The sequence below is a fragment of the Phoca vitulina genome, unplaced genomic scaffold (genome assembly GCF_004348235.1).
Source record: "Phoca vitulina isolate PV1807 unplaced genomic scaffold, GSC_HSeal_1.0 scaffold22, whole genome shotgun sequence".
NCBI classification, from domain to species: domain Eukaryota; kingdom Metazoa; phylum Chordata; class Mammalia; order Carnivora; family Phocidae; genus Phoca; species Phoca vitulina.
The window spans coordinates 36,203,436-36,219,765 of NW_022589725.1; the positions used below are offsets into that span (position 1 = coordinate 36,203,436).

The 16,330-nt window shown below is 43.5% G+C and overlaps 1 protein-coding gene and 1 non-coding gene across 4 annotated transcripts in view; one reads left to right on the forward strand and one right to left on the reverse strand.

Moving 5' to 3' along the window:
* APMAP (adipocyte plasma membrane associated protein) overlaps nucleotides 1-16,330 on the reverse strand; it is a 36,117-nt gene that overhangs the window by 5,516 nt on the left and 14,271 nt on the right. For 2 of the 3 annotated variants that reach the window (XM_032419542.1, XM_032419543.1), the window contains 6 exons: nucleotides 14,557-14,672; nucleotides 7,386-7,478; nucleotides 5,789-5,905; nucleotides 4,522-4,696; nucleotides 3,782-3,916; nucleotides 3,142-3,334 (listed from right to left, as the gene is read on the reverse strand). In XM_032419542.1, coding sequence (XP_032275433.1) covers nucleotides 3,142-3,334; nucleotides 3,782-3,916; nucleotides 4,522-4,696; nucleotides 5,789-5,905; nucleotides 7,386-7,478; nucleotides 14,557-14,672 — 829 coding nt within the window. The remainder of the gene's footprint in view (nucleotides 1-3,141; nucleotides 3,335-3,781; nucleotides 3,917-4,521; nucleotides 4,697-5,788; nucleotides 5,906-7,385; nucleotides 7,479-14,556; nucleotides 14,673-16,330) is intronic. The other variant, XM_032419544.1, reaches the window with a different exon arrangement.
* Nucleotides 7,911-8,014, forward strand: LOC116642103. Its single transcript, XR_004301292.1, has one exon. It is a non-coding gene; the product is annotated as a U6 spliceosomal RNA (small nuclear RNA).

Here is a 16,330-nt window from a genome sequence, read left to right on the forward strand (position 1 = left end):
GGGACTGGAAGCCAAAATACCAGCATTACTTAGAGTTTTCAACTTAAATAAACAGATGATGAATAAATGAACACGTGTGTAAACATGTATACACACACCGCATATACATTTGACCTTGAACAACACCGGTCTGAACTGCAGCAGGTGTAGTTTTTTTTTTTATATAAATACAGTGCTGTAAATGTATTTTCTCATTCTTGTAATTTTGTTAATATTCTCTAGCTTACTTTATTGTAAGAATATAGTATACAACACACATAACATACAAATTATGTGTTAATCAACTGTTTGTTACTGGTGAGGCTTCTGGTCAACAGTAGGCTGTTAGCAGTTAAGTCTTTGGGGACTCAAAAGTTATATGCAGATTTCTGACTGCACAGGGGCCAGTGCCCCTAACCCCCGCATTGTTCAAGGGTCAAATGTGTTTATCTACGTATGAATACACATGCACATGTTCCCTGGCCTTGTCTGTTGAGGGGGACTAGGGCAGTCACCTGCCAAAAGCCATTAGCACATGTAGCAGCAGATCCCTTCTAGAAGGAACCCGGGCTCCTGGAGAAGTGGTCCATTACAGAGCTGGGGCATGATGAGCCTGAACAACGTGGGTTGCCAGAAAGCCGGGAACCACTCCAAAAGCAGTAGGGACGTGGGCAAAGGTCAAGGAGCCACACTAAAGGGGCTCCCACTGGTCACAGCCAGACGATTTGAGCCTCAAAATAAATAATGGCAGTAAGAGACTATAAACCACTGAAAAAACTGGCAACCATGAGATCACACTGATGTTTACTTATTTAGAAAGTACCTCCCCACAAAATACTTGTTAATTACAAATGGAAAAAGAGTGACTTCACCACAGAGAAGCCCGCATTCACCACTGAACCAGGTGGCCAGTGCTGCCACCACCCATATGGGACAAGCTGATATCACGTGCCTCCTGACAGGACACACTGAGAACACAACTTCTGTGGTCTTCCTGCCAGAGATGTATAACCTAAATCTAATCATGAGAAATGCTGGATGACCCACACAGAGGAACATTCTACAACATAACTGACCTGTAATTCTCAAAAAGATCAAGACTGAGGAGCTGTTCCAGACCAAAGGAGAATAAAGAGACATGACAGCTGAAGGCCACACCTCAGCCTGGGTCAAATCCACGAGGGCAATTGCCCAAACCCTGATGACAACAGGGCATCAGGTCAGCAACTTACTAGCAAATAGTTCAGGGAAAGGAATTCTTTGTTACCCTCTTGCTACTTTTCTAAGTCTGACACTGTCTCAAAACTAAAAACAAACAAAAATCCTCCACGACTTCAATTATAGTTAGAATAAGATCTAGGCTCTGTGGCGTCTGCAAGGCCTATGGTCCTCTCCCACTGCTCTTGATCTGCCTCAGGAAGGTGCGGAGCTCTCCTGTGCCAGGAACCATGTCACCACTCTAGCCCCTGCTCACACCTGTGGCCTCAGCTCTCTGAGCACACATTGCTTCCACAGTAATTTCTGAGCACCCACCATGTGCCAGACGCTGTTCTAGGTGCTGGGAACAAAGGAGCGAATGAAACAGAAGAACACCTGCTCTGATGGAGCATGCGTTCTGTCGGGGGCGGGGGGGGGGGGGGGGCAGACACACCACTACCACCACCGCTCCACTGTGGGAAAATGGACATGTACAGAAAGAGAACACCTACTGAAGTCAGCTAAGGGCATTATACGCATATTCCTGTTACACTTTTTCAGTACCTAATGAAAACAGAACCATGCTGTTATTCTTCCCACTTGAAAGATGGAGGAATTGAGGCAGAGAGATCACATCATTTGCCCAGGGTCCCACAACTGGCCTAGCCTTCTTCAAAACCCCTGCACAAAACAAAAACAAAAAACAAAATAAAAAACAAAACCCTGTCCTTCCTCCCACCTCACCATTCTGCCTCCTCCTAGGTCACAGTGGGAACAAATGCTGGCTCTGGAGCCAATGAGGCAAAGAGGAGGAATGTATTATTTTTGAACAGACCAGGATTTTCCACAGTGACCCACAGAACTTGCAACAAAACTGAAGGCCATGGGCCAGCCTGACAGAGCAGGTGCCTACAGCCCCTCAGCAGGGCCCACACACAGGGCCCAGCACCGTACAGACTCAGGAATTGCTGCCTGGTACCTTCCAGGGCCTTAAGTTACAATTATTTGACTATATCTATTCACTATTCAATATCCAATCTCAGTTTCCAACATCTCTTCAGCCTGTGAAATGGGGCTTGCTGGAAATGAAGATTTCTGCATGATGGAAGCACCCATATCAGCAGGTTCCTCATCCACAGTGCTAAACACGGGGAGCTACACTGAGGGCATTTCATGGAAGTCACTGGGGGAAAGGCTGTGTTAAGAGGTCTGTGGCTGGCCCTTGGTGAGGGTGGGTGATTTTTTTTGTAACGAAAGAGTTTGGTGTGCTAAGAGGTCGAAGGTCAGGATCCTATGGGGATGGAGGAGTATGACTGACAGGAAGGTTTCAGAAGGCAGGAGGAGCCAGGGCGGGATGGGGTCCAAGGAAAGTGCGTCTTGACGTGTGGCCGCAGGAAGGCGTGCCTGATAACCATTTGAGGAGGAGCAGCACTGTGGTCTGCAGGGGCCCCATTTGAAGGCCAAGTTGCAGGGTCTGTGGAGAGGGGAGAAGGCCTGAAACAGCCATCACAAAGGGGCAGGTGTGACTGATAGGACATGATGGTGAGGGTGATGGTAAAAATACCCAGACAAGGAAGCCAGAAGGGTAACATCAAAGGGTTCAAGTGTTTCAATCTACATTTCAGGCTGAGGCAGAAAACATGTATTAAAGAAGTCACTAAAAGTGGGGTGCCTGGGTGGCTCAGCCGGTTAAGTGTCCAACTCTTGACTCTCGATTTCAGGTTGGGTCATGATCTCAGGGTCATGAGATTAAGCCCTGCGTCAGGCTCCACGCTGGGTGTGGAGCCTGCTTAAGATTCTCTCTCCCTCTGCCCCTCCTCTGCTCACTCACACTTAAAAAAAAGTCACTAGAAGTAGTAAATATTATAAGCAGCACGAGAATTTTTAGAGCTCCAAAGGTAAAAAACGATCGTAATTAGATGCATTTTCATTTTGTTTTTTTGGAATTACAGTTTTCATAGTTACCTTAAAAATCATTCTTTTAATATAGGGTCTCTCAGATAAGAAATCCAACATAGAAAACCCAGGGTTGGAGCGAATGGTTGCCATGCCGACCCAGTACCCTCCAGAGCTGCTGGGTCGGATGTTGTCTGGAAATCCAGGCAGGTTCTCCACGAACAGATCAGCCCCTCCCTTCATCAGGCCCAACAGGTAGAATCTGAAAAATTCACCCAGCAAGTGGTGAGCAGAGGTCCCCGAATGTAAGGAAAACTTTTAGCCAAGCACCAAAATGGTCCTAATCCCAAGTGATTTACAACTGTAAACGCGCCCACCGCGAAGGAAGACACCAGATGGTGAAAGGGGCCCTCACCAGCCCGGGGAACAGCCAGGAGCAGTAGCAGGGAGCCCGGCACCCCCGGGAGGAAAAGGGACCCAGGATGTGTGGTCAGCATTAAATCAAGACCCTCCCAGACCACAACTTTCAGCAGGCTGAGATGGAGGAGAAAGAAAAGGCACCCCTGAATTTTACTGCTTCCATTATCACACAAAGGAGAAGGTGCCCTTCCCCATCTCCAATCATGTAGCTCGACATCTCCCAGCAAGCCAGGCTGGGCCACAACGAGCTCTGGCGCACCCCCAAAAGCTCGGCAGGGGCCGCACGCACCTTCTTATCCTCGCCATTGTCGTCTCGGCCACCAGGACAAAGTCCTCCGCGGGAGAAAGCTGCACTCCGTTAGGGAACCGCAACTGGTCCAGTAAAACCTTCACTTCCTTGGTCTCCGTGTCATACTCTAGTAGGCTGTGGAGCGCCAACAGCAAATGCTCACACGGGAGAGTCTGTGGCCCCTGCCACATTGGAGCCTCACTCCCTTCTGAGCCTCAGGCAGGGGGCCTGCAGAAGGGGATCCACCTCATGCTGCAGTGACAAGGCCCCTGGTGGTCCTCCGCCCAGACCTGACTCCAGGCTGGTCCCTGGGGGCCTTCCCATCCAGAGCAGACCCCAGGCATCCTCTTCCAGAGAACCCCCCACTCAGTTCTCTCACCAAGCCGGGAACTGGCTCAGCACCAGGGAGGGCCCCCATGGCTCCAGCCTCAAAGGAGTTCCCCTTGGGAGGGATGACCTGAAACGGAGGCCAGCCTGGGAGGTGTCCACCCAGAGTGCCTAGACCACATGCTCAGATAGACTGGCCTGTTTTAATTTCATTTTTTCAAAGAGAAAGTGAGAACATCTTGTTCTGTTGTGTTGCATCCATCACCCGTTTCCAGAAGTCATGAAAGTCCTATCTCAAAAGCTGCAATATTATGCTCAGAAACACTCCAATGACTCCCACAAATAAGCTCTGCCAAAGTCACCCTGCCTGACTGATGATCTCACCGAGCAGAAGATCTGAAGTGAACACTCACCGCCCATCATCCGTTCCCTCCATAACCAGAAGCAGATAATCTCGTCTCTGCCATTTGCTGCTAGAATCCGTAAAATAAATCTTCCTCCCATCCTGAGTTATTGTAAGATCATTCACAAAGGACATTTTCCTCCCCTCAATGGGTGTCTCAGAGGAGATCAGCAGTTTCACTTCACCTGAGGTAGAAGAAAGAAAAGGAGAGAGGGAGGAAAGGAGGAAGGGGCAAAGAAGAAAAGAAAGAAGGAAATAATAATGGAAGAAAGAAGGAAAGGAGGGAGGAAGAGAAGACCTGTTTTCATTCTAAGAACTTGTATGTCAATAATTTCAAAGTCTCAATCAGCCTACCTGATTTAAAAGGGAAAACTAAAATGAGCTTCTCCATGTCATTCGCTAGTAGATTTATTCCCTCTTCCAGTAAAAAACAGTGTTTTCCTTTCTTTTAGCTGTTAGGTGATTAATGTTTTTACACTGAGTTCATTAACGGCAAAATCCTTCCTCTAAGGATAAGGACCTCTTCCTTTCACCAAGACCAAATGACTTTTAAAAATCTATCAAGAATCTTAGATGAAAGGCAACTGTCTTTCGGGTTGCTTGAGAGAAATACAAAATGCTCCATTCATCCGGTGTTAAATATGGGAACAGTGACAGTGGTAAACTTTAAAAACAGGAGAATAACCATTTATGGAGTACTAAACTGTCCCCATGTACAATCTCATTTAAACCCTCCCACAATCCCACAAGGCAGGCACTACCATTAGCCCAGTTTCATGGGTGAGTAACCTGTGCACAGAGAGGCTAAGCACCCGCACAGTCCCACAGCCAGCCATCAGCAGAGGGGGCCACCCAGAGCCCCAGCCCCCTCCCCCATGATAACAGATTCCTGCATCGTACAAACCCCTCTGCTGAAGCACGTACTGGGAGAAAAACGCGGGAGGAAGCAGACAAAGAGCAAAGGGACAGACAGAGAACAAACAGGAAGACAAGACAGAGACAAAGGAAAATAAACACAGAAAGAGGAGTTCTGACATTTGGAGGAATAGACCCTGTGGCTAAAACACAAACAGGAAATTAGGGGATTGACCAAATGGGGTCATGAGTTACATGACAGCTGATATATGCAGGCAATACTTCCAGGACGATTCAATGAATAAGAAAATATTAGAGTCTCCAGTAGATTGTACTGAACAAATTCTATTAAATCCACTTATGCACATATTGTTTAAAACATCTGAAATCATCAGAGAAGGAAATAAGGCATTGTTACGTACGTTTCCAGGGATTTACTTCAAATAGTCCCTTATACGCATCAGCCACAAAAAGGGTTCCATTGGGCCCCACCCGGATGCCCAGGGGCCTCCCACAAGCAGGCTCATCATCTCGAGTTTCTAGGGAAACAAACGGATAGGAAGCAGTGGCTGGTCCCAGATTCTACCTGTGCCTCCAAGTACCTCATCCATCCCTTCCTAAATATACATCATGCTGTTCAGAACAAAAAAGGATATGGCATTAGAAACAGACCCATCCCCTAGTATTCCAGCCCCCTCAGAACTTATGACAACTGTCTGGTGTATCCAGAGGGACCACCTAAGAATATGGATCTGAACATATGAATAGCAATTGGTATCCAAGAATTGTGTTCATATTAGCATCCTGAGACTTGAACAGTTAACTCAGGGACATCATCAGGACCCAGGCCCCAACTCCAGAATTCCCTCAGGACCTCAGTAATTGTGAGTTTAATCCCAACTGCCTGACCTGAATACTCTGCGCATCTAGGGCCTTGGCAGTTTTCCCTCCATCTGGCTTAAAGGGAGAGCTACTATTTTATTCCTCAGATTAATACCTGTACCCTTTTTAAACCTATGGCAATGCATATTTATTGCAGGTGTGTTTAACTGCCGAGCTTTATATATGCAGGGATGCTTCTGTAAGCTGCTAACTGCAGAGGTGTTTACAGCAGGGGTGCTTACTGCAGGGTGCTTTCTGCAGGGTGCTCAGTGCAGGGTGCTTTCTGCAAGGTGCTTAGTGCAGGGTGCTTTCTGTGGGGTGCTTACTGCAGGGTGCTTACTATAGGGCACTTACTATAGGGCTACTTACTATAGGGCTACTTACTGCCAAAATACAGTGGAAAAGGCAGGTTAAAAAAACGAATGTAGAGTATGATTCCATCACAAAACCAGAGTACTCATGAACAGAAAGAGATCTGAAAATCTATGCCCTAAAATGTTAAGTTATATCTGTGAAGACTCTGAGGTGACTTTTACTTTCTCCTTTGTACCTCTGTACAATGAAAATGCATCATTTTTACAAAAGCATTCTAGCTATTAAAAAACAGTAACTACTAAGAAACCTGTGGGCTACCAGGTTTTAAACAGTGAGATTCTTCTACTCTAATTGCCCCAAACCTGAGTGACATAAGGGTGTTTTCACTCTGAATGACACTGCTGAAATGCCTGAGCAGGAACGATATTTCAGCGTGCAAGTAAACCAGAGCCAACTGCTCTTCCACAGCAGCACTCTGACAATGGCTATTAATCTTCTTTAAAGTGACCTCAAGAGTGAACACGGGCCCCTATGGAATGGCAGGGGTGCAAGGCCCGTAAGGTAACTGGCAGGTGCAGGGGCCACTGCTTAGTTGGCAAGCTACACCTGCACGGTGACAGTCAGGTACCATGAGGTCCAGGGACCACACGGCAAATGAAGAGCTGGTGGCAGCACTCAGGTCAGGCTCTGTCTGCCAGGTGGTTGGGGCTCTTCTTCTGCAAGGATGAACCTGACTTCTAGGAAAATTAAGCTCCACACAGCCATTCAGCACCTTTCTCAATAACCACAGACATATATCAGGGGGTGCTGTCACTGACTTACTGCATGGGCCTGAACCAAACTGGGCGATGGTCTCTATTTCACCATTTTCAAGTTTTACGATCCGGCCATCTGCCGTACCAGTAAACATCACATCTGTTTAAAAAAATAAAAAGGAATAAGAGAGTTACTAGATTAGCCTAAGAACTGTGATCATGCTGCCTTCTACAACAGAGGTGGCTTGTTTGTATTTTTCATCTCTAGAAAGAAAATGACAGCTTTGAAGATGAAGGAGAAGTGATGTCTGAGTCCTTAAAGCATGCAGTGATAAAACCATGAGGGCCTGGGGCACTGGCACATGGGCTTGAACCTGACATTGGAGCAAGGGTACAGAAGACACCAGTCAGTGAAAAAACTGTGAGGATTTTCCACTCTCAAAAGAGCGCGGACTCTCGGGCTAACACTCAGCACTCAGGGACATGTGTTCATGTTCGCCTCACGTCGATGTCTGCTGCTGACACTGATTATACCCAACTAAAGGGGAAGAACGGCTAAGAAGTCCCTTGGGATAAAACTAAAGCACATTAAGTGCTCAGTTCATCAGCACATGTACTACACTCAGAACAACACAGAGATTAGAATGGCCCCTGCACAAAGATGACATGCAAATTCGTGAAACATTCCACAGTTTTTGAATGTATATGGGCAAACTCTAGGGCAACTACTAGAACAATTTTTTTAGAAAAAGTATAATTGATATGCTAAGCAAGAAGACAAAATGGAATCCTATAAAATGGTCAATTAAAACTATAAAAGCTATACTTGTGAATATAGCATAATGTATAAACTTGTCTAATCACTAAGTTGTACACCTGAAACTAACACTGTGTGTCAACTATACTAAAAAACAAAACAACACAAAATAAAAAACTATAAAAGGCAGAGAGTGAAGACAAAAAGAGGAACAAAAAACCAAAGGAACAAGTAGAAAACAGTAACAATTATGGTAAATATTAACCTATTATCAATTATCACTTTAAACATCAATGGTCTAAATATACCATTAAAAAACAGAGACTCTCAGAGTAAATCAAAAAACAAGACCCAACTACATGTTGTCCATAGGAAACCCACTTTAAATACAAAGACACACATAGATTAAAAATAAAGGGATAGAAGATATACCATGCCAACACTAATCAAAAGAAAGGGAGTAGCTATATTAATCTCAGAGCCAACTTCAGAGAAAAGAACATTATCAGAGATAAAGAAGAACACTACATATAGTAAGTGGTCAATCTTCCAAGAAGACATAATAAGCTTTAATGTGTATGTGCCTGATAACAAATCATCAAACTCCACGAAGCAACGCTGATAGAAATGCAAGAAGAAATAGATAAATATAAGAGTTGAAGACTTAAGCATCTCTCCATCAGAAATGGACAAGTTCTAAAGACAGAAAATCAATAAGGACATAGTTGAACACAACAGCACCATTGATCAACTGGATACAACTGACATCTATCAATTGCTCAACCAAATACAGCAAAATACATATTTTTCTCAAGCTCACATGGAACATTCTAAGCAAGACAGACCACAATCTGGGCCATAAAACATACCTTGACAAATTTAAAAGAATAGAAATCATATATTGCTCTCAGACCACAATGGAATTAAAATACAAATCAATACAGAAAGATGGCTGGAAAATCCTGAAATACTTAAAGATTAACACACTTCTAAATAACTCACAGGTCAAAGAAGAAATCTCAAGAGAAACTGAAGAACATCTTGAACTAAATAAAAATGAAAATACAACTTCTCAAAATCTGTGGGATGCAGTGAAAGCACTGCTTAGGGAGAAATTTATAGCATTGAATGCATATATTAGGAATGAAGAAAGATCTAAAATCAATCATCTAAGTTCCCATCTTAGGAAACTAGAAAAAGAAGAGCAAAGTAAACCCAAGGTAAGCAGAAGAAAGAAATAATAAATAAAAATTAGAGCAGATATCAATGAAATTGAAAAGAGGAATCAAAAGAGAAAAATCAACAAAACCAAAATATGGTTCTTTGAAAAGATCAATAAATGATAATCTATTAACCAGGCTAAGTTAAAAAGAGAGGAGATACAAACTACCAATATCAGAAATGAAAAACAGAACATCCCTACAGACCCCATGGACATAAAAGGATAATAAAGGAATATCATAAACAGCTCTATGTTCACAAATTTGATAACCTAGATGAAATAAACCAGTATTTTGAAAAACACAATCAGCCAAAACTCACACAAGAAGAAACAGACTATTTGAATAGGCCTGTATCTATGGAAGAAATGAATCAATAACCAATAACCTCCCAAAACAGAAAAACCATAAAGCTTTCACCAATGGGTTCAGTGATGAATTCTACCAAACAATTAAGGAAGAAATGACACCAATTCCCTACAATCTCTTCCAGAAAATAAAAGAAGAGGGAATATTTCCAAACTTATTCTATGAAGCCAGCATTAGTCTAATGCCAAAACCAGACAGTCATTACAAAAAACTATAGATCAAGATCTCTCATGAACACAAATGCAAAAATCTGGCTCAGTTGGTTAAGCATCTGCCTTCAGCTCAGGTCATGATCCCAGGGTCCGAGAATTAATAAGTGATTATGGCAATCATGCTCCTCCCTCCTACCTGCTTCTCCATCTCCCTCTGCTCCTCCCCGCCCCACCCCACACCCTTGCTCGTGCTCTCTCAAATAAATAAAATCTTTTTTAAAAAAATTATTAAAAAAAAAGAAAAACTAAATTATCAGAACAGTCCAGATGAGGAATTTGAATAGACCAATATTAAGGGAGGATATTGTATACATTGTCAAAGATTAGAAAAGGCACAAGCAAGCACAAAATAGAAATTATAGCCCAATATCACTTATGAATTTAGATACAAAAATTCCAAATAAAACATTAACAAAGTAAAAAAAAAAAAAAAAGAAAGAAAATACTTAGGTAGTAATCCATAGTATCAACAGGTTAGAGAAAAATCACATGATCACATCTACAGATGCAGAAAAGCCTCTGACAAACTCCAACACCCATTCATGATAAAAACTTTCAGCAAATTAGGAATAGAAAGGCACTTGCTCAATTTGAAAATACCTACAGCTAACATCATAATTATTGGTGACAAACTTGGAAGCTGTCCCACTAAGATGAGGAAAAAAGCAAGAATGTCCCCCCCTCACCACTCCTTCACAATACTGTACTAGAAATCCTGGCTAATGCAGTAAGAGAAGGAAATAAAAGGTATACTGACTGAGAAGGAAGAAATAAACCTTTGTTCACAGATGATATGACTGTCTATGTAGAAAATCCCAAAGAATCAACAACAACAAAAAAACTTCTAGAATTAATAAGTGATTATGGCAAGGTTTCAGGATACAAGGATAATATGCAAAAGTCAATTACTTCCCTGTATACCAGCAATGAACAAGTAAAATTTAAAATTAAAAAGAGAGTAGCATTTACATTAGCACCCAAAAGAATAAAATATTTAGGTCTAAATATAGCAAAATATGTACAAGATCTATATGAGGAAAACTATAAAACTCTGATGAAAGAAATTAAAAAACTAAATGGAAAGATATTCCAGGTTCATGGATAGGAAGATTCAATATTGTGAAAAGGTCAGTTCTTCCCAACTTGATTCATACATTCAAAGTAATCACAATCAAAATCCCAGCATTCTGTACATATCCTAAAACTGGTTCTAATGTTCATATGGAGAAGCAAAAGAAGAAGAACAAAGCCAGAGGTATGACACTACTTGACTTCCAGACTTACCGTAATGCTACAGTAACCAAGACATTGTGGTAATGGCGAAAAAATTAAGACAATAATTCCATGTAACAGAATAGAGTCCAGAAACAGACCCACATAAATTAGTCAACTGATGTTTCACAATACAATCTACATAATATATTGTAATACAATGGAGCAAAGATTGTATTTTCCCCAAATGGTGCTGAAACAATTGGACATCCACATGTAAAAACTAATCTAGACACAGACATTACACCCTTCCACAGCAGTTAACTCAAAATAGACCATAGACCTGAATATAAAACATGGAAGTATAAAGCTCCTAGAGGAGAACATAAGAGAAAATGTAGGTGACTTTGGGTGTGGTGATGACTTTTTAGACACAACAATAAAGGCATAATTGATGAACAAATAACTGTGAAGTTGGACTTCATTAAAACAAACTTCTGCTCTGTGAAAGACCCTGTCAAGAGAGAGAAAACAAGCCTCAGACTGGGAGAAAATATTTGTAAAATACACATCTGATAAGGACTGTTATCCAAGATATACAAAGAACTCTTAAAATCAACAATAAGAAAACGAACCCAATTTTTGGGAGACGAACCATGAGAGACTATGGACCCTGAGAAACAATCTGAGGGTTCTAGAGGGGAGGGGGGTGGAAGGATGGGTTAGCCTGGTGATGGGTATTAAGGAGGGCACGTTCTGCATGGAGCACTGGGTGTTACACGCAAACAATGAATCACGGAACACTACATCTAAAACTAATGATGTAATGTATGGTGATTAACATAACATAAAAAAAAAAAACCTTGAAAAAATGAAAAAAAAAAAAGAAGAAAATGAACCCAATTTTTAAAATGGCCAAAAGCCTTAGATACCTTACCACAAAAGATAAGCAAATAGAAAATAAGCATATGAAAAGATGCTCAACATTATATGTCCATTAGGGAATTGCAAATTGAAACAATGAAATACCACTACACACCTCTTAGAATGGCCAAAAATCTAAGACACAGACAACACCAAATGTTGATGAAGATGTAGAGCAAAAGGAACTCTCATTCATTGCCGGTCAGAATGCAAAATGGTGCAGCCATTTTGGAACACAGTCTGATGGTTTCTTACAAAACTAAATATATTCTGAAAATCCAGCAACTGTGTTCCTTGGTATTTACCCAAATGAGTTGAAAACATAAGTCCACACAAAAACCTGCATGTGGATGTGTATAGCAGCCTTATTCATAATTGCCAAAATTTGGAAGTAACCAAGATGTCCTTCAGTAGGTAAATGGATAAACTGGTACATTCACACATGGAGTATTACCCATCAACAAAAAGGAATGAGCTATGAATCCATGAAAAGACATGGAGGAACCGTAAGTGCATATTACTAAGGGAAGGAAGCCAATCTGAAAAGACTACATGCTCGTGCTACATGATTCCAATTATATGACATTCTGGAAAAGGCAAAACTATGGAGACAGTAGAAAGATCAGTGCTGCCGCAGGTTGCAGGGTGGGTAGGGATAAACAGGTGGAGCACAGAGGATTTGGGGGGGATTTTTAGGGCAGTGAAACTACTCTGTATGATATGATAATGGTGGATACACATCATTCGTACGTTTGTCCAAACCTACAGAATATACAACACCAAAAGTAAGCCTTAAGGTAAACCATGGCCTCCAGGTCATAATGACATGTCAGGGTAGGTTCATCTACCATGTTCCATGCCGTTGCTGAGTGTTGATAACAGAGAGCCTGTGTATATGTGCTGGTGGGGGGCAGGGTATATGATAAATCTCTGTTCCTTCCCCTCAATTTTGCTATGAATCTAAAACGCTCTAAGAATCGTGGAACACTACATCAAAAACTAATGATGTACTATATGTTGGCTAATTGAACATAATAAAAAAATGCTCTAAGAAATAAATTTTATTTAAAAAATTAAAGTATGTTAATTGGTGATTACTCTCCCCCGCACCCTCCTGAGGCCAGTGCCTCCAGCCCCCAGGACAACTTCCAAATGAAGCTGGGAAGCAGCGGCTCCCTGGGGGCCTCCCTGTGGTTCACACCTGCAGGGGGTAACGGACCCTCACTGTGCCTAACCAGAAACGTCAGAGAGAGAACCACCAACTCCTTTAAGGGAAAAAGGCAAACCCCGGTGCCATGGAGCAATAGAGTGTCAGCCCAAGAGGAAAAGGGAGGGGACAAGAGAAATACTCTCTTTGAAAGATAACAGAAAAGATCACTTAACTCCTAGGAGTTCCAGTTTTAAATATCAATTTTGATTTTTCACCAAAAAAACAAAATTTGTTACATTAATAAATGTCAATGTCTTTTGAAGAGAAACTCGAGGTTCTACCATGAAAGGCCTATCCCTCTTACAAATTTGACTGCCAGCCAAACAAACCAACAGTTGCAGAAATGCACCAGATTTGGGTCCCATATCCAACAGCAGGGGAAAGACAAGCGGTCCGTGCCACTGGGGGACCACCCCGCCCTGCCCATAGCAAAGCAGCACACGGGAGGCAGGAATCTACACCGCTCCACAGAAGCACACCATACGCAGAATGAGGGCAGCCTGCCACAGGAAGCTGCTCAGAAATCCTCATGCCATTTTCAGCTCTTCAGCTGCTCATTAACTGTGTCTTTTGATCCCTGAGCTTAAGCTTCATTCTCAAAGGCAGAAAATGCCTCGTGGCTAGAGACTCAAGAATTAGAACCAGACCCATGTCTAGTTTTTAGGTTTGGGCAAGTCTGAAGCAGATAGTTAAGTTACCCTTAAACATACCCACCAAAGTCAGCTTCAAACAAAACAAACAAAACAAAACAACAGTGGAAATACTGAGAACCATTTGTATTTTTTTTTTTTTTAAAGATTTTATTTATTTGAGAGAGAGTGAGCAAGCATGAGCAGGGGGAGCAGCAGAGAGAGAGAGAAAGGGAGAAGCAGACTCTCCGCTGAGCAGGGAGCCCCACGCGGGGCTTGATCCCAGACCCGTGGGATCATGACCTGAGCTGAAGGCAGATGCCCAACCCCCAACCGACTGAGCCACCCAGGTGCCTCTCATTTGTATTCTTTCCAAAAATGGAATCTAGGCAAAGACAAACTGAATGAAAAAACAATGTCCTATCAAGTAATACCTACCTTTGATAAATGAGCTAAACATCAGTATATTTTTCCTTTTTCCTTTCAATTTAATGGGCCCAACACTTTGACAGAATAAAGTGTTCCACACACATGAACTCAAAACCACCCAGCACTGAAATGAGCTGTAACTCAGAGAGCTGAGGGGTCGCGTCTGCAGCTGAGGAGAACAGCCAGGGCCCCCCACCCAGGAGTAGCAGGGTGCATCAAGGCTGCTCTGGCAGAATCCCCCCTCAGGGAGTCTTGAAGTTCCAGGGCTTTACTCACCCCCAATATTTGCTATGGACTCTGGCCCAATAAGTTGATTTTCAAACAACCTTTCCGCCTGTTGTAACTTCGTATTTGGTTGCAGAACGCCAAGCAAGAGAGGGGGTTCTTTGAAGCTGTAAAATAATGCAATTACAGGGATTGGTCTATAAGAAATACATGAAGAAAGTGTTTACTGAGGACCTTCATGCATAACTCCCCATTCTTTGATAAAGAGGGCATGTTGCAACAACATCCTTAGTTGCCAGAAACACAAAGGTTAAAGAAAACACCATTCTAGGATATTAGAAAAGGTCATAGTATAAAAAACAATTAAATATGATTATGGCTAATGCAAGAACTTTGGTAATCACCTGAGAGCATCTGGGGCCTCCATTTACCTGAGCTCCAGTCACAGTCCAATGCCCTCAGGACAGGTTAGACCTCCTCCCACCCTCTGATTCACATGCCCCAGCATTTATTTTCCCAGTGCCTGCCCAGTCGTTAAAATCCAATTGAGACAGAGGGGAGTGGTGCTGACGTTTCACAGCTGATAACCTTGCTTCCTACTTCACAGAGAAGACAGAAGGAACGAGTGGAGTTTGTCCTGGGGCTGGCGCCACCAGCCCATCATCGAGCACAGGTGCGCCCTGCCTCCCACCTGTCCCTCTCAGGGCCCAGCCTGGTTTCTCTCTGAAGCCAGCTTCCACTGGGCCGGGGACCCTTCCCCTGACAAGAGACTCAGCCCCTGGGATCTTCCCTCTCTGCTGGTCCTTCACAGCCTTCAAATCCTGCTGGTGGCACCCTCAGAAGACAAACATGGTTGAAGCCCTTCTCCCCATGTCCTCAGCTACCACCCTGGTCCAGGCCACCATCTTCTGGCCCCCACTTCCTCCCTTGTTCCCTACAGTGTATATCCTCAACCCAGCACCATGCACCTTGTGAAATACAGTCAGATCACAGTGTTCGGCTCTCACAGCCCTGCAACTGCCCCATCTCAGCAGAGCCTATGGCCTTGCAGGGGCGCCCTTCCCCCGGCAGTCTGGCCAGTCACCTCTCTCAGGTCCTCTCCCCCTTGTTCACTCTGCCCTCCCCAGGACCCTTCCTGCTGGCTCCTGACCTAACAGGCACCTCCCACCTGAAATCCTCGGCCCCAGCTCCTCTGTGCTTTGCCCTCTCCCTGAAGAGGACACCTGTTCTGACCACCCAGGACAATACTCCAGACCTCCCCTCAAAAGCCCAGCCCCTTACCCCACTCTATTTTTTCTATAGCACTTAGCAGCTTCTCACTTCTCTGTTACATATATTGTCTGTCTATCCCCACTAGAACACATGGCCCATGAGATCAGGGAGTTGTCTGTGTTTTTCACTGCTGTATCTCAAGCACCTGACATACAGGAGGCTCCCAGTGAACACTGTGGGAGGGAGGAAGAAGCAAAGGAGGGAGCGGAGCAGGAGACTATCTCCCAATTCCCTCCCTACCTTGCCCTGAAGCAAGGCAGTTTCCTAGCCAGCCCACCGGAGTGGGAGAACCAAGAGGGAAGGGGTGGTTGAGGCTGTGGAATGATGAAGAATCTTCCCGGTCTTACCCAACCCCTCTCTTCCCAGCAGAGCACTTCACTTCCTACTGCCTCCTCTGAGTCAGGCATGTACTCAGGACACAGCACAATTTCCTCTGAATTAAACTCCCCCAACCCACCCTTTCACTCTACCCTGCCTCCCAATTATGGCTTTCACCTGCTTTAAAAAAAAAACACTCATGATTTAACTAGAAGTTAATAAAGTTATTAACAAA